General features: G+C 56.9%; 1 protein-coding gene across 6 annotated transcripts; it reads right to left on the reverse strand.

Annotated features, from left to right (window-relative positions):
* Positions 1-101: 101 nt before the first annotated feature.
* ZNF335 (zinc finger protein 335) lies at positions 102-20,348 on the reverse strand. Of its 6 annotated transcripts, none has more exons than XM_081290063.1 (28): positions 18,521-20,348; positions 17,625-17,875; positions 15,897-16,137; positions 15,020-15,097; positions 14,464-14,769; positions 14,237-14,371; positions 12,918-13,064; positions 11,829-12,078; positions 11,555-11,732; positions 10,524-10,636; positions 9,454-9,472; positions 9,200-9,316; positions 9,048-9,124; positions 8,798-8,958; positions 8,115-8,347; positions 7,121-7,214; positions 6,898-6,992; positions 4,282-4,541; positions 3,264-3,375; positions 2,805-3,179; positions 1,692-1,834; positions 1,458-1,612; positions 1,217-1,320; positions 1,049-1,126; positions 759-842; positions 608-673; positions 447-528; positions 102-365 (listed from the first exon to the last, which is right to left on the reverse strand). In XM_081290063.1, the coding sequence occupies exons 2-28, from the start codon at positions 17,823-17,825 to the stop codon at positions 238-240; spliced, it is 4,032 nt and encodes a 1,343-aa protein (XP_081146189.1). In that variant the 5' UTR covers positions 17,826-17,875; positions 18,521-20,348; the 3' UTR covers positions 102-237. The 6 variants fall into 6 exon arrangements, with proteins under 6 accessions (XP_081146189.1, XP_081146187.1, XP_081146190.1 ...); XM_081290061.1 differs by having other exon boundaries at positions 11,829-12,081; XM_081290064.1 differs by having other exon boundaries at positions 11,829-11,997; positions 14,237-14,374.
* Between the last annotated feature and the right edge of the window lie 1,438 nt (positions 20,349-21,786).

A 21,786-nucleotide genomic window follows, 5' to 3' on the forward strand; every position in this document is an offset into this window, starting at 1 on the left:
TCCATCCAAACAAAAATAAAATTTCTTTCCCAAAGCCTGCCTGCAGGCTGGGCACCCAGCGTGTCCTGGCTGGGGTCCACGGCTGCCTCCCAACCCCCTAAACACAGGTCTGGCTTTCTGGGGGTGACAGGATGCTGGCTGCCCAGTATCTGGAGACCTATGTGGGACAGGGAGGTGTATGCCCCCACCCCAGGAGAGCTGGCCCCGATATCCATGATCTGCGTTGGGCCCTTGGGCTCAGTCATCGGCCAGGGTGATGACGTCGTACTCGATGCCCTGGTGCTGCAGCTGTTGCACGTGTTCGGGCACTGCCTCCTCTGTGCCAAACAGGCCCTGGGCTTGGGCCATGGCAGCATCAGCCACCGCTGCCAGGGGAGGGGAAAGCATGGTGAGCCCAAGGCCCCAGAGCTGCGCGTGGCCCCAGCCCCCATACTCCAGCCCTGTACCTGTGACGGCAGAGTGGGCTGCAGCCTCAAGCTGAGCCTGTGTGACCAGCTGCTGGCTTGGGGATACAGGCACATACTGGATCTGGAGGGGGAGAAACTGATGAGATGTGGTCCTGGAGAGGTTCTCCAGGCCCGGCTGGTCCAGTCCTGCAGTGCCCCACCTGGGACTCCTGGAGGAACGGGGCTCCTTGTTCATACTGGATGTGTGTGATCTGGCCCTCCTGTACCTGGAGAGAGGAAGCCGACCGTGACCCCCTGAAGGAGGCTGTACAGCCTTCCTCCCAAACCCACCTCACGCCAGCCTGGCCTTACCTGGATGTGGTGGCCATCAGGGACCACAACATATTCCTGGGGCAGCAGGTGCTGGACACCGTCCTGAGAGATGATATACTGTACCTACAGAGGAGCGGGGAGGAAGCAGGTAACAGGGCCCCACTCACCAGGTGCTCGGCTGGGAAGGCAGGAGGGCCGCGGACACCCGTGGCAGCTGCACACAGGGACCATGGGAGCAGTGGCATGGAAAGTACTGCTCTCCCCAGGTGGGCGAGCTTGGTGAGGGGGCACAGCAAGAGGTCAAGACTGAGGGGTGAGTAGGAGCTCACCTGGTTGTCCGAGGTCACCAGGTGCTGCACCGTCTGACCGTCTGCCGTGGTGATCTCTTGGATGTAGGTGGCTTCCTCCTGCCAAGACCAAGCCAGCTCTGGCTTCAGCTCTGTCTGCCCCCATCCTGTCCATGACCTGTCAGCATGGCCCTTGGCCCTGGCTCTTACCTGATTGGTCACTGTCTGTTCCTGGGCCACAATAATGTGTTCCTGGCCCAGGGCCTGCTGTAGCCTCTCTGGGCCCAGGACCCCGTGACTGGACTGGAGGGCAGCTGGGTAGAGAGGAAGGTGCTCACCAAGGGGTTCTGGGGGTCTCGAGACTATCCCAGTCCAGAGATGCATTCTGGGACAGTGGCTCAAGTCTCTGGACCCTCCTGGTGCCCACCCTGTGGCCCCAGGAGCCACTCACTATGCAGCGTGGCCAGCGTCTCGTCGTCACTATTCAGGATGATGGTCTGGGTGGGGGTCCGTGCTGGGGTGCGGACTGTCGGGGTGCCAGACTTCCTCCCGTCAGGACTGTGCAGCCGCTGGATGTGGAACTTGAGGTGCCCATTACGGTTGAAACTGCATAGGAAGGAAGGAGGCTCATGGTGGATCTGCCAGACGGGCCCAACAGCCCCTGCCCAGCCGCACCTGGCCTCACCGCTGCCCACAGAGATGGCACGAGAAAGGCTTCTCATTGGTGTGGGTCAGCATGTGCCGCCGCAGGTCCTTCTTGTTCTTCGAGGCGAAGCTGCACTGGCTGCACTGGTGGGGCCGCAAGCTCGAGTGCTGTGCCATGTGGGCCTGCGGAAGGGACAGTCAGGGCACCGCTGGGTCAGGACAGGTGGCAACAAGTCCCTGGGTCCTCGGAAGCAACTGGACTGAGGGAAACCCAGACCCTGTAGGCTGTGAGGAGCTGGGTGGAAAGAACACACCAAACCAACACGGGGCGGCTGCGGCCCTGGAGTGAGGGGCCAGAGGCACCACCGTTAGGTCGCTTGGAAAATCCTGTCCCGGCTCTATACAGATGTGACTGACAGGTGCAGCGTGAGGGAATCTGTGACACTGTAGGGCTTAGTCCTGCTTAGCTGGGCCTCAGCCTTCCCATTTGAAGGGGCGGGGTTCGAGGTCCTAGCCCCTCAGTGAGCTCAGGATGCAGTGCATGACTAGATCTGGAAACTGGGGATCCTCAGGCTAATGTTGGTGTGGCTGGGCCTGGTCCACACCTGTCACACCAGCAAGTTGGGAGGCCAAGGCAGGAGGATGGAGACCAGTCTCAGCAACCTAGGCCCTATGTGACTGAGATACTGTCTCAAAAACTAAAAAGGGCTGGGAAATAGCTCAGTAGTAAGGTGCCCTGGGTTCAGTCTCTAGTACTGGAGAAGAGTTCAACAAGAGATGCACCTGGGAGCTGCCCTGTGTGCCTGCACAGCACCCCACTGCCAGCCTCCAACACAGCTCAAGCTCCCCACCCACCCTGTCACCCTCTACACCTGTGCCACGCAGACCCAGCTCCACCATCACTTGTGTGGCGTCCCCCTCAGCAGGACTCCCCAGTCCTCCCCACTGACTCGCACTGAGCGGCACTCCCTGGCCTCACGCTGGCTTCACACTGGGAATGCTGTCTGGCCTTACTTAGTCTGGCTGGCCTCTGACCAGACTGAGCTTCCTAAGAGCCGGGACCTTGCTGAGGGGTTGCCTTTAACTAAAGGACAGTTACACAAACTCATGGCCAAATGAATGACAGCAGAGGCATGGTGGGGGTAGCACTTACCCGGACCTCGGGCCACTGGCGGGCACTGAAGGGGCAGTCGGGGCACTTGAAGGTGCCAGGCCCAGCATGGGCCCGTTTGTGACTCTCCATCTCAGCTCGGCCAGGGAAGGCCTCAGCACAAATCTTGCAGGAAAACTTTTTTGATGCTGCAGTGGCTGCAGATGGTGGGGAGGGGGGCACTGCCAGGCCCAGGGTTTTGCTGGCTGCAGGAGGTGGGGAGGCAGAATGCTGGGAGTCCCCTACCCGGAGGGTCTTGGCTGGAGATGGTGGCTCAGAACCATCTCTGGGCAGCCCCCCACACTGCAGAAGGGGCCACTTGGCTCCAGAGGCCAGGGCATCTGAGCTGGGGAAGGAGAGGGAGCCATCTGCAGTCAACTGTGGAGAGATCAGAGCACAATATGAGGTGCCGGGGAAGGCTGGGAGGGGCCGGAGGCTGGGGCCAGCTGCTACAAGACTCACCTCGATGTGGTGCAACTGGGTCCCGTCAGCAGCCATGATGTAGTGGGTGCCAGCTTCTTTGAGGGTGTCACTTACAACCACCGCCTGGGCTGCCTCCCCTGGGGGCTCTTCACTGAGGGCCCAGAGAAGGGGATGGTGAGATGGAGTTCTGGGTGAGGATGAGGGCCACAGGAAGCCCCTCTCCCAGGCAGCCAGCATCAACCCCTTCCTCAGATAACTGCCATTACAGATGACCTGGACATCACCGCATGAACCCTGGGGCTCTGCCCTGTGCCAGCTGAGCCTCCGCTGTCTCTTCTGTAAATGGTTACCAAGTGCTCAATCAACTGTACTGCTCAAAAAATGGTCGGCTCTGTCCCTTTGATGGGCAGGAGGCAGCCAGGCAAAGAGCCCTAGGAGTCTGACCCAAGTCTGGCCAGTGGGATAGGAGAGGGCTGGGCAGGAACAAATGGGTGCATCTGCCACCATAAGCCTGGTCCCTGTGGAGGCAGGGCCAACTGGGACCTGCAGCCAAGAGCACAGTGAAGATGCAGAACCAGCCTGCCCAGGGCTGCGGACACTGTCACAGGCTCCCGCAGTGGCCGGAGTTCCCCAAGCACGTTCACATCTCTGCTCACACTCACTCACTGCAGGGAAGCCAAGTGCAGGTTAGACCTCAAATGTGGGCAGCACCTTGACCATCGAACACAAAGGGCAATGGGATTAGAAACCAGAGAGACCAGGCTTCACAGCCTTACTCCCACGTGTCTGACTTAGTCCACTTACTTGACTTCCCTGGCCTACTTCGTTGTTTGTAAAGGAGGGAGACATGGATCTCACAGGAATGAACTAGATGAGATCCGGATATCAAGTTCCTTGAACAGCTAAGTGGCCAAAGAATGGAAGCTCCTGACCCAAGGACAGAATCTTCCAGCAGCCTGTGACTTCCTACTACCTAGGGTGAGTGGGATGGCCCAGACCTGACTGCCACAGCACACCTTCAAAAGGTGGTTTGGGCCTTGCAGAAGACACATCTCACCTGTAAGGCGTGCCAGGAGCTGATGTCCCCTCCTCCATGGTGGGTGCTGTGATGACACTGTAGCCAGCTCCACCAAATGGACCAGGTGCCAAGGTGATCTGCTGTAGATCAGGAGTGCCTAGCTGGCTCTCAGCAGCCACACTGCCCCCAGGCTCTGCCACGTGGAGGGTCACCACCTGTGGAGTGGTGTCTTCGGGGGAGGGCTGCCCACCAGAAGACGCTAACCCTGCTTCCACGTCCTCTGACTTTACCACGGCCACCTGCAATGGCATGACTGGGCATGATGGGCAGAGCCTGGCAGAGGAGCTGATAAGACCCTCCTCCATCTCAGCGCCTCGAGGCTCATCCACACTCTGGCCAGATCCGGTGCTGCCACCACTCGTGTGCACAGCCCAAGTTTTCTAAAACACACCCTGGTTTTCCAAATCCCATTTAGCACCTGGAAAGAGCTAATAATAATGGGACAGTAACAGTACTCTCTAGGGGACATTTGACAATGTCCAAAGACATTTGTTTGTCACTACTAAAGTAGTTGGTAGAAGCCAGCTGCTAAACATCTCACACTTCCCAGGACAGTACCCACAACAGAGAATTATCTGGCTCAAAATGTCAATAGTAGTGGGTGTGGTGGCACATGCCTGTAATCCCAGTGGCTTGGAAGGCTGAGGTAGGAGGATTACAAATTCAAAGCCAGTCAGTGTCAGCAACTGAGCAAGGCCCTAAGCAACTGAGCAAGACTCTGTCTCAAAATGAAAAACAAAAAAGGCTGGGGGTGTAGCTCAGTGGTAGAGCACCCCTGGGTTCAATCCCCAGTACTAAAAGAAGAAATAAAAAAGAGTTCTTGTAAAGTAATATCAAAGATAATAGAAAAAGAGACAGAGGATACAAGCAGGTGATTCAGGAAAGGAGCAAAATGGTCTTTGACAAACATATGAAGAAGTCCAACTTCAATTACAATCCTGTTATAAACTAAGAACATGAAATGTGCTTCCATCAGATGGCACTGCTTGAATTAGTGAAAAAACTAGAAAAAACCCAACCAATAAAGAACTGACTAACTGCCAGAACATCTACGTGATGAATGAAGAGCATGGCGTGGAGACGTAGAAAACAAGATTCGTAGGCGCTGGGTGCTGCTGAGGAGCATAACTGGTGCGATCCCATTTTTTAAAGAAATGAACGTCGTCTAGGGTTGTGTGTGTAGATGGGCACGATCCTAAAGAAGTTCTTACTCTGTTAACTGGTATCCGAAGGAGGGAGGGTGTTAAGGACTTCACCTTGTAGACTGGACAGTTCCTAGTCGTGTTGTTTTCCCAAGTGTATATATACTTTTTTTGTGTGTGGAGGGGGACACCAGGGATTGAAGTCAGGGCCATGTGACCACTGAGCCACATCCCCTGCCCTATTTTTTGTATTTTATTTAGAGACAGGGTCTCACTGAGTTGTTTAGCACCCTGCTTTTTGCCAAGGCTGGTTTTGAACTCGCAATCCTCCTGTCTCAGCCTCCTGAGCCAAGTGTATGCTTTCATAATTAGAAAACAAAACACATGTGACAGGCACCTGAGCAGCAATCAACAGGACAACCGAAAGTCCCGACACTCACCCACACATGTGGAATCCAGCCCATGATAACGGGGCCCTTTCAAACCATAGGGATACGGTTTTTTAACATGCCTTGTCAGACAACTTTTGGAAAAAATTAAGTTAGACCCCTACTACCTTTCTGTATACACCAGAACCAAATTCTAGGCGGAATAAAGATTCAAGTGTGAAAAATAAAACCCTAAGAAAAAATACAGATGCATGTTTCCATGTTCTTAGTGTGAAGGTTGGGGTAGGTCTTTGTAGGGATCATATCAAGGGCAAAACCCATCAAGTATGTAAGAGCGTAAACTTCCACATGGCCCTGAACACATGGACTCTGTTCCATGACCATTTCCAGGCCACGCCAGCCCTTCTTCGCAGACCCCCTCTCTTCTCTGCCTGGCTCAGCTCCAGGTTTTTAGAGCTCATCATCTGTAACGCACATGCTCCATCTTTCCCAGGGTCTGGGACAAAGGAGGCACTAGCAGACGCCCTCTGCCTTGGAGGTGGCCTGGATGTGTGGGGGCAGAGAGGAGTGTGGGTGATCCCCGGCAGTGGGTGGAGGAAGGACGGGGTGAGGATGAGGACAAGGAACTGAGGGTGGGGTGCAAACACGCCACAGTCGCTGGAGTGCAAGAGAGGTCCAAGCTGGGCAGTCTCGAGAGTCAGTCTCAGGAGGTGGCTGGGGACTTGTTGAGAGGGGAAGCTCGTTCAGACCCTGAGGGAGCATCCACAGGAGCAGGGCAGCCACAGAGAGGGGAAAAGCCAACGAGAACAGGGCCCAGAAGCCACAGGCAGCATCACCCCTGCTCAGAGTGGCAGAGGTCACTGGGAACTGGAGAGTGGGGAGAGGTCCCTGCCCTCCTTGTTCCCCTGGAGCCCCCGGCTGTGAGCCAGCTCTGCCCACCAGATTTCAGTGGGCCTGTGCTCCCACCAACTGGGAGCTCGTGGGCAGGGCAGGCCTGGGTTGCTGCTCTCCGTCCCAGGACCCAGCATGCACCTGGGTGCGGGGTGGAAGCCCAGGCAGCTCACCTGCAGGGCTGTGCCCCCCAGCTCCCGCTGGGCACTCATGTTCAGCAGCAGGTCCAGAGCCGTCTGGGTGGCCATTGCCGTGGACTCCTCAGCTCCTGGGTGAGGTGAGACCTGAGCTTAAGAGAGGGCTGGCACCCGGCACCCGCTCCACGCTGTCCCCCACCAGCACTGCTACCCTAACCCTGCGCTGCCCACCTGGAGCTCCCAGCCCCCCAGAGCTCACCTTGCTGGTAGATGATGGTGGCACTGCCCAGAGAGTCAGAACAGAGAAGCGGGGGAGTCTCAGGAGCCTGGAAAGGTGCTGCCTCCGGGGGGATCTGTGGAGTGAGGACAGGACCGAGCCTGAGGGGGGTGGCCCAGATTCAAGCGCCACTCACGAGCGCCCCGGAGGTGTCAGCATTTCACCTCTCTTGGCTTGTTCACCTTCCAGCCACTCTTCCAGAATGCTGACCAGTTCAATGCTCAGACGGACGGACCGAGGCTCAGAGACTGACTGGCTAAGAAGGGCTAGGACTGGAACCAGGACCGTCCACCTCTGGCGCCTGTGTTCTACCAGCACACCACGCGCTCCATGTTTTCTGGGGCAACTGCAGGCGCTCACGTGGCAGAGAAGGAGAGCCACCAACCCAGAATCCATCCTTCCCTTCTTTCTTGCTAACAGCACTCTGAGTTTCACCGCAGGAGGAACATAATCAGCTTGAAGACTACATCTCTCAGCCTCCCTTATAGCTAGGTAAAGTGTGGCCACGCAGCCAAAAAAGGGACTTCTGGTAAAGTTCGAGGGAAAGATAGAAAGGCAGATGGCAGGTATCCTTTTTACCTCCCCCCATCCCTCCCTCTTGCTTCCTCTCTGGATGTGGCTGAGAAGGCTGGTGTTTCTACAACCATACTGGACCATGGGCAACCGCAAAATGGAAGTTGTGTGTCTAGAAAGGCTGAGTGACAGTGCTGACAGCCCGGTCCTCTGGAGCTGCCACACGGGTTCTGGACTCCTGACCTTTGGAATTCTGCCTGCATTTCCCTTCTCTCCACGGATACTGGAAGCTATGCCTGCTCTAAGCCTGAGGTGGCGCACCTGACTCAGCTGGCCTTTATCACAGTGTAAAGGGCAGGGATTGTTCCGCTGAACCCCAATGTGCAAAGGAAGACACTGAGGTCAGGAGAGGTGGCATCACACCTGGCCCTCGCCCCAAAGCCCTCCACTGCCACCTGCTCACCTCAGGAGGCCCCGGGGAGCCGGGGGGTGGCCCAGGGGCCGTGCTGTGCTGCTGCTTCAGTTCCTCAATCTGCTGCAGGGAGAAGAAGGGGCGGCGGCGGGAGGGGGGCTCCTCAGGGTGGCGCCGCCCCCACTCCTCGAAGCTGCTTGCGTGGCGGCAGCGCACGTGCAGGCGCAGGTTCTTCTTGTGGCGCGTGCTGAAGTGGCAGTACTCACAGGCAAACGGCTTGGCTCCTGCGGGCACAGCAGGGAGCGCTCCCTCACTGCCCCCAGGAGACCGTCCCCAACCCGGGACCTCTCCGCTGCCACTCCCAGCAAATCATCCTATGCTTCTACAGTGGTGGCCAGGACTGCAATGGATCAGGCCACTGGCTGCACTCAGTCTTCCTGAGAGTGACAGTTTCCAAGGTCACATGGCCACACACCCCCAGGGAAAAGCGAACCTGGCTAAGGGAACGCGAGCTCCTTCTCTGCTCCCCAGCGTGCTGACCAGCGGCTGGGTGCCAAGGGGACAGAACACTGCCTCTCCACGCCGGGCCTGCCTGCTGCACTGCAGAGCCCGGGTGCGACCTGGCCGCGCAGGGAAGGCCCGTTCACTCCTGTGGACTAGGGCTGCCACGGAGAGGTGCCTCCGACCTGGGTCATGGGGAACCGAGGGTGGGGGGTGGGTTGTGCCAGCCTGACCTGTGTGCTTGACAGCCACGTGGGACAGCAGGAAGTCCTCCCGGAAGGTACGGTAGGGACAAAAGCTGCATCTGAAGGGCTTGTCGCTGACATGGGAGAGCTGATGGTTCAGCAGTGCCTTCTTGTCCTCACAGACGAACTCACAGAACTCACACTTAAACCTGGGGCGGAAAGAGGGGGGGAGCTCAGCAAGGGGAAGGGTGCTCCTATCACCGGGGGCCTCGGCGGGACGTACCTGCGGTTTACGTACCTGCGGTTGGCAACAGCCTGGATGTGTGTGAGCAGGTGCATTTTGAAGGTGTAGCGCTTCTTAAAGGACTTTCCACACTGCAGGGGATGGATGGAGTCAGGGGGAAGGCCTGGGGAAGGCCCTCGTCCCCACCCAGGGCTTGGCCCACTCACCTTGTCACACATGTGGGGCTTCTCAGTGCTATGCGTCTTCATGTGCTGTGTCAGTCTCTTCTGCATGGGGTACACGCGGCCGCACACAGGGCAGGGGAAAGAGCTCAGTTTTGGGGTCTGGGAAGACATGAGAGGAGGCCAGATGAAGAAGACGGAGGAAGAGAAGAGAGGAGGGTCAGACTTCACCTCCTGCCCACTGCTGGTCCCAGCTCCAGCCCCAGGCTGGGTCCTCCCAGGTCAGGGCCCCCACTCACCGGGTCTGGCCTCTTCTTCCTAGGAAAGGAAGACCCAGGAATTAAGACTCAGCCTCCTCAGCCTGCATGCCCCTCACATCCCCCGACTCCATCATAGTCCTAAGTTCTTCTCTTCCCCCCTAAGAACCTTCCTCAGGTTTCCGGGATGGGGGTTCACCAGGGACAATGCTGAGAGACATGGTGTGACACGTCCTGCACTTGGCCACCTTGGGAAACCATCTCCCTTCCCAATCACAAAGTACTGAGAAAGTCCCACAGGAAAGAGCTGTGGGATGACAGGCACCCGCCTGGCGGTCCCAATCTTACCTGGCCCCCAAATTGCCTTCCATTTCCCCCGCATCCCCTTCCCTTTCCTTCCTTCCTTTCCTCTTTCCTTCTATCCCCCCACATCCCACTGAACCCAGGGGCTTGCCTCCACTCAGCTACACCCCAGCCCTTTTATTTTGAGATAGGGTCTAAACTGCCCAGGCTGGCCTTGAACTTGTGATCCCTCCTGCCGCAGCCTCTCAAGTAGCAGCAATCACAGGTGTGCAATCCCACACCTGGTTCTTAAGGAAACCCACAGGCATCCTGGAAAGCCGACTTCTCTCTCCACAGACCCACTCTGAGCCAGGGCCCCAGTGGTCTCCCCCAACCTGCTCACACACTGCTCCCAGGGAGGCCATCCCTTGCGGAAGCTGCAGACCTGACTAATTCGGCAAGCAACCACCAGTCTCCAGGCACACCTGCTGCTTCTGGTCCTAGGTCTGTTCTCAGCACTGTCAGAAGTGTGATGCGGAGCACACAGGATCGCTCATCATTTACAGAACCCCCAAGCACAAAATTCCCTTCAATCCCCTCAACTGTCCCCATTTTCCAGATGAGAAAAGAAAGCAGATGGGGGCCCCAAGGCCTCACTCCTGCCCTATCCTAGCGGACGTGACGGGAATAATCACCCTGGCTTCCTGGTCCTGTCTCTAATTCATTGTGAACCGGGTGGGCCCGGAGCAGGAGTGTGGTAACTGGGAACCATGGTGAACCTCCACCTTCCCCACCCAGCAGCCCCTCCCCACCACCTCACACGCACCGACCTGTCTCGGCTGTGAACAGCCGCATGCCGAATGACGTCCTTGCGGTAGACACTGGTGTAGCTACACTCGTCACACTTGTAGGGCTTGCTGCCCACGTGGTTGAACATGTGCTCCTGCAGGAGAGGCAGAGACTGGCTGGGCCCAGCTTCCCCTGCTTGCACCCACGGCCGTGGGGTTCCACAGGGCTCACAGACCAAGGGTGTGCAGGCAGCAGGCGCATTACAAGGGCCAAGGCCTGTGAAGGCTGGGCACTCTCCCCAGCAAGAGCACCCACTCTGCGCCAAGCCTGTGTCAACTTGCCATCTGATAAAACAGGAAACAGGCTCCAGGTGAAAGGCCCTGAGATGCAGAGCCTGGAGCGTGGCTAGGAGGCCCGGCTCCTCAGCTCCGCCCTCCCCACTGTGCTGTGGAACACCCCTGTGGCGCCCACAAAACAACTTCCAGGTCAGGGTCCCTGTCTGCAGGAAGCAGTACATAAAGAAAGCCTGTGACTCGGACCCCAGTGCCTGACGTACCCCACAGCTGCGACCTGCCACAGCACACTGGCCAGGCCAAGTAGCAGCTTGCTGGGACAGTAAAATGGGGTCCTGAAACCCTGCACCTCGTGGGCCATGGGAGGACAAGATTAGCCAAACGAAGATGGGCTCGGGGCTGCTGCAGGCCCACCCTGGGTCAGGGGAAAAGGAGCCCCTTTCTCGAGACACATCGCTGCCCTCTGCTGCAAAGCTCCAACACTGACCCAAGAGGCCACTCCCGCCAGAGTGGGGTGGCAACAAGCAAAGCTATGACATCCACAATGGGAATGGTACCCGTGAAAATAGGGTGCCACCAGGCCACCTCCACACCACCTCAGCAGCCCTCTGCAGGCCCCTCCCAATGTCCCAGTGAGGCTAGGACTACTGCTTTGCACATGCTGAGGCCAGAGGTGTCCTGAGAGGAAGGGACAGGTGCAGCATGCTCAGGCCACCCGCCCCAGCACCACCAGTGGCCTCTGTCTGCTTCTGCGTCTCCCCTTCCCCCCGCTGCGGCACCTTGAGTGAGGACCAGCGGCGGGAGCGGTAGCTGCACTGCAGGCACTTGAAGAGCTGGGGGTCACCAGCCTCGTGGGAGTTGACGTGGAAGCGCAGGTCCTCATGGGACAGGAAGCGTGAGCCACAAATGCGGCACAGATAGGGCCGCAGAAGCGGTTTGGGTGACTTGTAATAATACCTGCCAAGAGGGTGTGGGGAGAGGTCTGGCTGGGAGCTCCAGGGGACCCCAAGGAGCCCCTCACCCGCCTCTCCCCCCCAGCTCCGCTCTGCGTACTTTCGGTATTTCTTGCCTAGAAATCGCCGGGAAGGTCGACCACGGCGGCGCGGTGGGGCATCGGGCTCCTCCTGGCAGGATGGGGCTGCAATCTCTGTGTCGGACTGGCTCACACCAGGCTCCATGGTGACCTTGCCGGCCTTGCCCAGGGCCTCCAGGTGTCCGGGGCCTGAGGAGCTGGGAGCCTCAGGATCTGGCGGCCCCAGAGGGCTCTTGGTGCTCTGCGAGCTCACTAGAGGATCTCCCCCACCTGCTACAGACGTGCAGGCCACAGATCAGCCAGACGCACAGGACTGATGTGGACAGGCGGGCCAGAGGCCAGCCAGATAACCCCACACCCAGTCACGGACCACCAGTGCACACACTGGGTCACCTGCAGACCACCCAAGGTCAGAGAGGCAGGCTTAAATGGGACAGTCTGGGGTGACAGCAAGGGATCTGGGGACCTCCCAGGCAGGATGCTGGGCTCGTGTCAGCTCCTCACTGACTGCTGTACGTTCTCAGGAAACGTCACGCCCCTCCAAGCCTCATCTGTCCTATCTGTCGAGTGGTCTACTGTGGGCTTGGGAAGTGACAGCAGTGCTCTACTGCTGGCCTTCCCAGGGAGGCTGTGGCCAGGGGCCAGTGGGAGGCAGGGAGGAGGAGGCACGGTGCTGCTCACACCCTCTATAGGGAAGCCATCTGAGTGTGTCACCTCTGCAACCAATGCCCAGTCGGCCACTTTAAGAACCAAACCTCACAAATGAGAGGTGGGAGGTGGCGGGCATGCGCAGGTTCTCCCCGCACTGCGGCTCTCGCTGCGGTCCCCACGGCCTCAGGCCTCAGGTTTGTGCTCTTGGTTCAGGATATTCACACCTGGTGACTGCTCAGTTACAGAGACCCACGTGCCTCTTCTGCTGTGACGACTTGCCACCGGGTGTCACCCTCACAAGCTGTGCTAGAGCTTCCCTGGCTGGGGCCCGGAGAGTGCCCCGTCCCCCACAGGCCTGTGGGCCAGCCCGGGCAAGGCTGCTGCCCTGTGGGCAGACTCAGTGCTCCATGGGGGCGCGCGGGGAGGAAGGCCACCCTTGACCCACTGACAACCCTCACCAGCAGACAGGTCTGAGGTCTCCAGACGAGGCAGCTTCCGGGGCCGGCCAGGTCTCCGTCGTGGTCTTGGGGAACTGGGTGTGGGACGCTGGAGCCGAAGCTGCCGGCCTCGGGGCTCATCCTCAGCTGGATTGTAGTCGCTGTCCTCTATGGGGACAGGAGGACAGTGGCTGGGCCTGCCCTTCCAGCTCTGACCCCTAGCTGGCTCCCCTGGGAAGAGGCCACCTCCCCATCTCTGCCTGCTCCTCCCCCAAGCCTACCAGTAAGACCCCCCAGGAAGCCCTCCTGGGCCCCATAGACTGACAGCTCCTCCCTCCAGGCCACTGTCTTCTCTGCGTCCTTCCTGGCACCTGCTGAGCTCGAGCAGTATCTTTATGTGAAGCAGAAAACAGCACCCCTTCCTCAAGACAGTCACCAGAAAACCGCTGCAGCGAACAGGAGTCCACAAACTGCACCACTACCCAGCGGCCACCAGCCAAGACGGCCACCGAGCACTTAAAAAGTGCCTCCTCCAACCCAGCACAGTGGCACAGGCCTGTCATCCCAGTGGCTCAGGAGGCTGAGGCAGGAGGATCTCGAGTTCAAAGTCGGCCTCAGCAAAAGTGAGACGTTAGGGGCTGGGGATGTGGCTCAAGCGGTAGTGTGCTCGCCTGGCATGCGCAGAGCCCTGGGTTTGATCCTCAGCACCACATACAGATAAAAAGATAAAGATATAGTCCACCTAAAACTTAAAAATACATACATATATGTATATATACATATAAAAGTGAGATGTTAAAAAAACTCAGTGAGACCCTGTCTCTAAATAAAAAATACAAAATAGGGCTGGGGGTGTGGCTCAGTGGCCAAGGGCCCCTGAGTTCAGTCCCCAGTACCTAAAAAGAAAAAAAGTTCCATGACAAACTGAGATATCATCTAAAAAATTAGCACAAATAACTGAAGTAAAATGACTTAACTTTTTAAAAATAAAATAAACGATTATGTGTTGAAATAGTATTTCAGATGTCAGGTAAACAAGATATATGATCAAGTTTACCTTTTTCTTTTTTACTTTTAGCATGACTACAAAAAAAGCCCCGAAGCTGCCGGCCTCGGGCAGCATTTTTGCTTACATTTCTGTTGAATAAATGGGAATAAGGCCCCGGGCTCTCTTTTAAGTGTGCAGCCTGCACAACTGCAGAGTCCTGGTCCCACAGCTGGCCTTCGCTCTTACACTGGAAGTCCCCTTTGGTATATCTGCTCCCATGGGGGCCAGAAGGATCTCAGTGAGTGTCTGAGATGGGCGGGGGACGGCAGGCTTGGGAACCAAGGTGGCTTACCCTCCAGGTCATCAATGGCACCGGCATCTACAATGTCATCCTCCTCCTCCTCCTCGGGCCCCTCCTCCTCCTGGCTCTTGGTCGATGGGCTGCATTTCCGGAGACGTCCCTTCTTACCGGCTGCTGCTGCTGCTGCTGCTGCTGCAAGGGTAGACGAGCCTGCTGTGTCCGGCTCTCAGGACTCCACCCTCCATGCCGTCCCCGCCAGGAAGGCTGCTGCGATGTACCTGGGCGGAAGTGCCGCTCCCGCATGTGCCGCAGCAGCGTGGCCTTGGTGCCGCTGCGGTACTGGCACATCCTGCACTTGAACTGCTGCACCACCACCACCTCCATCATGGCCTCCAGGCTCTGGAGGTCCAGCTCCTCAGTGCCAGAGGCCGGGGGCAGCTGTGCCAGGGAGCTGGCCCCACCCTGCACCTCTTCCGGTGGCTCCAGGCATGTGGATGTGGACGTGGGGCCATCTGACAGGGCCTCGATGGCGGCCAGGCTGCGGGCCAGGTTGGAACTGGACATTGGTGATGTCATGGGGGCGCCTGGGAACAGGTCAGAGGATTGGGGGAGGTTAGCATAAGGCAGGACTGGCCATGAGCTCCAGCTGTCCCTCCCAGGCAGGCCCAGGGATCCTAGAACCAAATTCCCCACCAGAGGCACTTTGCCAAGAGGGAAACGAGGCCAGAGCAGCGGACAATCTGCCAAGACCACATAGGGTCTGCAATCTGTGGCAGAACCTGTGCTCTCCCGACCCTGCTCCCTGCAGGGCTCCGGGGCTGCTATTGGTCTCACCGTCATCAGGGCCCTGCAGGATCAGATAGCGAGTGGCCTCAGCCCCAGCATCTTCAGCACTGGTCACAGTGACGCAGCCTAGGCAAAGAGAGGACGAGGGTCACCCTCCTGGAAGGGGGTGACAGGGCAGGCCCACTCACAGGTCCCCCACCTCCTGCAACTGGAAACCAGCTCCATGGTCCACTGACCCTTGGGTGCATCTCTGCAGGGCAGGTGGGAGGCTTGGTGTGGGTGAGCCGCAGGCCCAGTCACCAGGATTCTGCGGCTACCCCATGTCCCTGGCCTTTTGAGACCTGGAAAGTGCTCCTCCTCCTGCTCCAACTTCTTCAGGGTCAAGAGTTCCCTGTGCCACTTTCTGAGTTGGCTTCCCAGACTGTCCCAGGGCTCTGTAAGTTGCTAGGGCCTCTGTCATGTCACCAATGACAGAAAGCATAGCATGGTACTTAACAGCATGAGCCCTGGGGTTACGTGTTTTGGCTTATGGCCCAGGACCATCCTCTGCCCCTGCCTAGTGACAGTGGTGACGTACTCTGTGCCTCAGGTTTCTCTTCTGGACGGTAAGGATAATGACAGTATTCACCTTTGGGGTTACTGGGAGGATTAATGAGCTCCTGCATGTAAAGTGTTGAGAAGTGTCCCCAGCACAAAGTAAGCTATAACTGTTTCTGTCATCCATCGAATGCTGTCCCATGGGGGCACCACATGAAGAGCGTTACTGCACTGAGTCATTTAATCCTGTGTCATCTGCCACCATGAAACAGGGGTTATCCTTTCCCTCTCACACACTTGTCCCAGAAAGGTAAGTAGCCTGTGTCCACACAGTTGGCGCTGGACTTCGGGGGAAGTCCCTGCGAGGCAGCCCTGTGGCCTGACTCACTCTGGATGAGGTCGGGCCCGATGGTGGACGCGATGATCTTGTCGATGGCAGAGCCCAGGTCTGAGGAGGAGGCTGCGCAGTCGGACACCAGCATGCTGGGGTCGGGGAGCGCGCTGGAGTGCACCAGTGCTGGTGGCCCGCCTGACACCCCTGCCACAGGCCCATGGGACACGGAAGACGAATCAGGGAGGTAGCCATGAGGCAGAGGGTCGGTGCTTGAGCTGCTCTCAGACACCTCTTCCTGGGTGGCAAGAAATGGCGCAGTTCAGGAGCCAGGGAGGGGCACCAGGGAACCTGCAGCTCCCCCCGCCGTCCTCGGCTCTCCAGCCCAGGACACGGTAATGCCCCCCCCCCCCCCCCCCGCACCCTTAGCCCCACTGAGGCCCTGTGGGAGCAGCTCTCTAGTCAGAGTCTACTGAAAAAAAGACCAGTTGACTCTCGTCAGGGGCTGCCCCCAAATAAGAGAAGGGGTCTCTCCACACCCCTGCCACAGCCAGCTGGAGGCGTCCCAAAGGGCTGTGGCAGGGACCCTTCCTTCAGCCTACACCTTCCACACTGCCCGAGGCCAATCCCTACTCAGCCTGCAGCACCACTTAGTGGTGCCTCTTTTAGAAAGCCAACCCTGAGCCCGAGGCCGAGCGAGGACCTCCCTGTCCTCTGTGCTGCGGCCACCCATGTCCCCATCACTGTGCTACATGATGGCAGGTGCTTCTGCACTTCTGAGGCTTTCCCAGAGAGGTCTCCCAGTGAGTCCAGGCAGGGCCAAGACGTGAACCAGGACGCTGCCCCTCAGGGGTGGGGACACTGGCCGTGCAGTGGAGAAGCCCAATGTGGATGCAATTCCTCAGCCCTACAGAAGCACTCCCCCACTCAAACCCCAAACCTGCAGGATGCTTCCTGCACCACGATCACCCCCATGCCCGGCTGTACTCTCCATAAGGGTGTGGACCACACCTGTCTTGGCCCCAACTGTATCTCTAGGGTCTAGTGCATGCTGGACATATGGCGGGACCATCTCTGGTGACTTAATGAAACCCCAATGAGAGACAGGGCCATTGCTTTGTAGCTCTGTCGAGAGATGTCTTGCAGACCACCACCTGCAGGTAACACTACCTGCAAGTAACACCACCTGCAGGTAACCACGACGAGTGAGGTGTGCTTACTATGAGCTGAGAGAGGTTTCAACGGCTTTGCATATACTGACTCCTTTAATCCTCACAAAAACTCTACAAGGCAAGTATGGCTGTCATTCCCACTTTTGAGATGAGGAAGTCGAGGGTTAGAAGTTGGGTAGCTTGCTCAAAACCTCAGAGCTACAAAGTGGCAGGGCCAGGGAGAGATGGCTTGCAAAGTGCTCCCAGAGAATGGTGGCAACCCCGCAGGCATGGAAGCAGGGACCCGGCTTCACTTCTCAGACAGGTCTCCCAGTGAACGCAGGCAGGGCCAAGACGCGAACCAGGACGCGGCCTCTCAAGGTGTGGGGACACTGGGCCGTGCAGTGGAGAAGCCCAAGCCTAGATCTGCGTCCTGACTGCCGCAGCCTGTGCCTGTGCCTTACAAGAGATGAAGCTGAGCTGAGAAAATCCACGTCAGGTGTTTGGCACGATGCCTGGCTCAGAAACGACCAGTATCAACACCAAGCAAGCCTTGCTGGCTGCTGCTCCTGGGCTGCCAGGTACTGCTGCCCTGGTCCCTGCCTCCACCCACGCCGTCCAGCCCGGTCCATACCAGAGAGCGGCCTCCGCGGTCTGAGCTTTGCCCCACGCCAGAGTCGTCGGCCTCCCCGGGTCCTGGGACGGACGCGGCGTCGCTGCTATCGGCAGACACGGCTTCTGAAGTGCACACGCACAGGCCGCTCTCCGAAGGTTCCTCGGGCCGCCCAGGACGAGGGGCGGCGTCGCTACTGCTCTCCACCTCGTTCTCCTCCATCGGTTCAGGGGGCCGCCTGACAGCGGGGCGCAGTGTCTAGGGCTTTCACTCTGCGAGAAGAGGTGACCAGAACTGGAACAAGTGGGCCACCTCCCTGGCCTCGACGACCGCGACTGCCCCAGCTGCACTCTTGGGCCCATTTTGCAGATGCGAAGACTGAGTCTCCGACGGGGCGGGGCTTCACGTGTACTGCGAGGGGAGCTCCCGGAAGAGCACGGGGAAGCCTTCCTCCTAGGCTAGGGCCGTTCCCCGGCAGGGTGGTCACTGGCCGGTAATCTTGGCCCTTTCTCCGGCCCCGCACAATGGCTCGATTTACTGGCCCCGTGGTTCAGCCCTTCGGCCCCCCCACAGTCCCCCCGGGTGCGGGGTCCGTGGTACAACCCGCAGGCCCCCTGGGTCAGTGGTTCGCTCCCCCCGCCCCTGGCTCCCCTGCGGAGGGGGCTGACAGAGACGGTCTCGGGGCCTGGTGACTTGGGGCTGTCCCCGGCGCTGCCTGAGCCCCAGGCCCGACGCCATCTTGTGGCGGCGCCGGGTTTCCGCTCAGGCAAGTGCGAGAGCGACTAAAGGGCCTGGGACCCCGGGGCCCTGTTCGGACAGCCCCGCCGGCCCGGGACCTCGCCGCCGGGTATCTCGGCAGTGGGGCTTTACTCCACAGCAGGGTGCAGGGTGGCGGCCTGATATTACCCGACGCTCACCTGAGGCTTTCGTTGCCGCCTTCCTCTCCGGCTCCGGCATCGACGAGGTCGCCATCCTCTTTTCCCCGCTGCGGAGGAACCCATCATCCTACTGTGTGCCGGAACTACTTCCACCGCAGCCCCAGTGAAAAACAGATTCCCAGTGTTCCGAAAGGTCGCTCTGAGGCCTCAGAACCATAACTGGGTCAGGAGGGACTCTAGAATTTTACCTGTTGCCTAGTCTAGCTGACGGTTCCGAGGGGGCGCCTGGGACTATTTTCTCTCGCGGCGGACGGCTACGGAGGAAGTCGTGTGACGTCACTGCAGGTCCCTACCCCGGGCCGCAGGGTGGGGCGCGGCGGCGGCGGCTTCGGCTCTCCCGGGGCGTGGCTCCTGGTGTGTCCATCACGCCCTTTCGGGGCCGCTCTGGAAAGCGTGCGGCGGCGGGAAGTTCAGACTTGGCGGGAGAGGAGTGAATCCTGCCATCGCCTTGCCTGTCTTTTGACCGATTGCCTAACGCCGACCTCGGGCCTGAGGGCATCTCGTCCGATTCGGTTTGATGTGCCCTGGCGGAGGGGAGCACGTGGTCCTTGTCGTACAGGTGGGGAAACCGAGGTTTCTAGACGGAAAAGACTGGTTCCATTTCGTGTCAAGGAAGTGACTTAGCAGGCAAGCCGGATGGCGGAGTCAGAGGACTGGAGCGTCCTCTGCATACACTTGTCCCATTAATGGGACTGCCGGCCACGACACCCTCCCACAGCTGCCTGGGCCTATCATAAATAACGCACGTGTATGTAAAGGTCTTCCTCCAGCCTTTCAGAAAATGTATGCCCCTTCCCCAGGATGCCCCAAGTGCCACCTTCCCTTGAAGCTTATTAGCATTTTGCAATGGAAGCGCACTGGAGAGGGAGTGAGGCACCCTGGTTTTGTCCTTAAGTTTGTGTTGCACAAGTTTTTTTTTTTTTTTTTTCTTTCCCTCAATTGGAAAATACACATTTTTGGAAAAGAATCTTAAAATCCTTCTGTGGAGAAAACCTATTGAAAGGGACAAAAGGTGCTTTGCACTGTTATTTTTGTGCACTCGAGCATGAGGGGAGCATGAGGAGGTTCCCCGGTTTTTCCCTAGGTGAGGTTTGCCTTTCCTAGGCTTCCTTCTGTGCTAGAGGGAATAGAGCAGGAGACTGGCCTTTGCCACCACGTCACAAGATTGCAGTCTGTCATGATACCATGGAACAGACAGGAGACCAAGGCCCAGAGGAAAGACTCATTGGCCCAAGATCTTGTGGTTCCTTGGAAACAACGTATTAGAATCATTCCATTCTAAAGTCAAGTGACCAAATCTTGGGCTTTTTTACTGGGAATCGAGCGTTCTCCCCACCAGGGCATGCTGTTGGAAAGAATTCTGGAAGCAGTGAAGGAAAGGGCTCTAGGTCAGAGGGGTGTTAAAGTGGACCACTGAGAAAAGGGCATCCGAAAAGGAGGAGGTGTGCCGAGCAACGTATGGGTGGCACAGGCTTTGGCACAGCATGGTATCTTAAGAAAGCAGGGCTTATCCTCCATGTGGAGAAGAGAAAGCTGAGGCTCTGAGAGGGGAAGTGACTGCAAGGTCAAGAGTGTGGAGCTGGCATGTAGACCCAGGAGTGTCTGATTTCAAAGCCTGTAGAACTTAGGTGCTCTGTGAAGTATGCCTAGTAGTCCTGACTTTTAAGATACCCTGTGCCAGTCACTTCCAAGAGCTTTATACAAATTAATTTATCTTCAGAACCACCTTATGAAGTAGTTGTGGTTATTATCATTTTGCATATGAAGAAACAAGCATAGAACAATAAAGTCATCTAAGAAATGAAACAGTGTACAACCAGAGATATGAAAAATTGTGCTCTATATGTGTAATATGAATTGTAATGCATTCTGTTGTCATATATAACATTAAAATTTAAAAAAAAAGAAATGAAACATTAAAAACCAAGCAGCGCCATCCTTTTATATCGCTGTACCATTTCTAGTGTACCTCTAATATTAGCTGGTTCTTGAATGGATACTTTGTCTTTTCCTCAGACATTTTACAGATGAGGAAACTGAAGCCCTGAGAAAGGAATTGACTTGCGCAAAATCATAAAGCAAGTTTCCTGGTCTATTGGAGAGGGCATGAGTCCCAGCCAAGTCTCCTGCAGCAGATAATAATCATACTAGCCAGTGTTTATCAAGCACTTACCAAGTTCCAAATGCTGCATCGAGTTCTTTAGACTGTAATCACAACAACCAGAAATCCTAGATCCTCTCAGAATTCCCACCTTGCCGATGAGAAAACGGGCTCAAGAGCAGTGAAGTGACTTGTCCAAGCTCAGGCACTTGATGGTCAGCACTTTTGAAATTTCAGCCCTGGTTTCCTGACCCAGCCCAATCTCCTCATGCCCAGATGCCCCAGGTGGGCAGCAGGGCTGAGAGTAGGCCACTAGCAGGTGGGTGCTTTGTGGTTCCTCCCTACCTTCCCTCTATGCCATTGCCAACTAGGGCTTGGCTAAACCTGTTTTTAAAAACCTATTTATAGCTTAAAACTGTACCACCACTTGGGATAATGAATCCCTTCAGTTGACACCCTGTGGTGTAAATTAAGTCTTCCTTTTATTTGTCCTAAATCTTCAGGATTGGAGGTGGGTGGGGTAGTGGGGAAGGTCCCTAACATCTCAACCCTTAAATTCAGAAAATAGGCTGAAGTCCAAATAATATTTGCCTGTGTGTGTGGCAGTGATTTTTTTAATATTTATTTTTTTGTTGTAGTTGGACACAACACCTTTATTATTTTATTTATTTTTATGTAGTGCTGAGGATCCAACCCAGGGCCTTGCACATGATAGGCGAGCATTCTCCCACTGAGCCACAACCCCAGCCCATGACAGTAATTCTTGATATTCAGGTAGCAAGTAACATGCAGCAGGCATCTCGTCTGATCATACGGAGACTCGAGGAACAGGCAGGGCCTGGATTTTGTCTCCTTTACCCTGCCTATTTCCTATGGTATTGCAACATTTAGCCCAGTTTTACTGTATGAATGAAGAATGATCCCTCATTTTACAGACAGGTAACAGACAGAAGATGAGGGATATAAATCAGGAAAATAGGAACCATGTCAGATGGTTCAAAAGAGATAATGTAAGCCACGTGTGGTGGCACGTGCCTGTAATCCCAGTGGCTCAGGAGGCTGAGACAAGAGGATTGCAAGTTCAAAACCAGCCTCAGCAACTTAAGAAGGCCCTAAGCAACTCAATGAGACCCTGTCTCTAAAT

The sequence above is a fragment of the Spermophilus citellus genome (genome assembly GCF_964194105.1).
Source record: "Spermophilus citellus genome assembly, chromosome: 4".
Taxonomy (NCBI): Eukaryota; Metazoa; Chordata; class Mammalia; order Rodentia; family Sciuridae; genus Spermophilus; species Spermophilus citellus.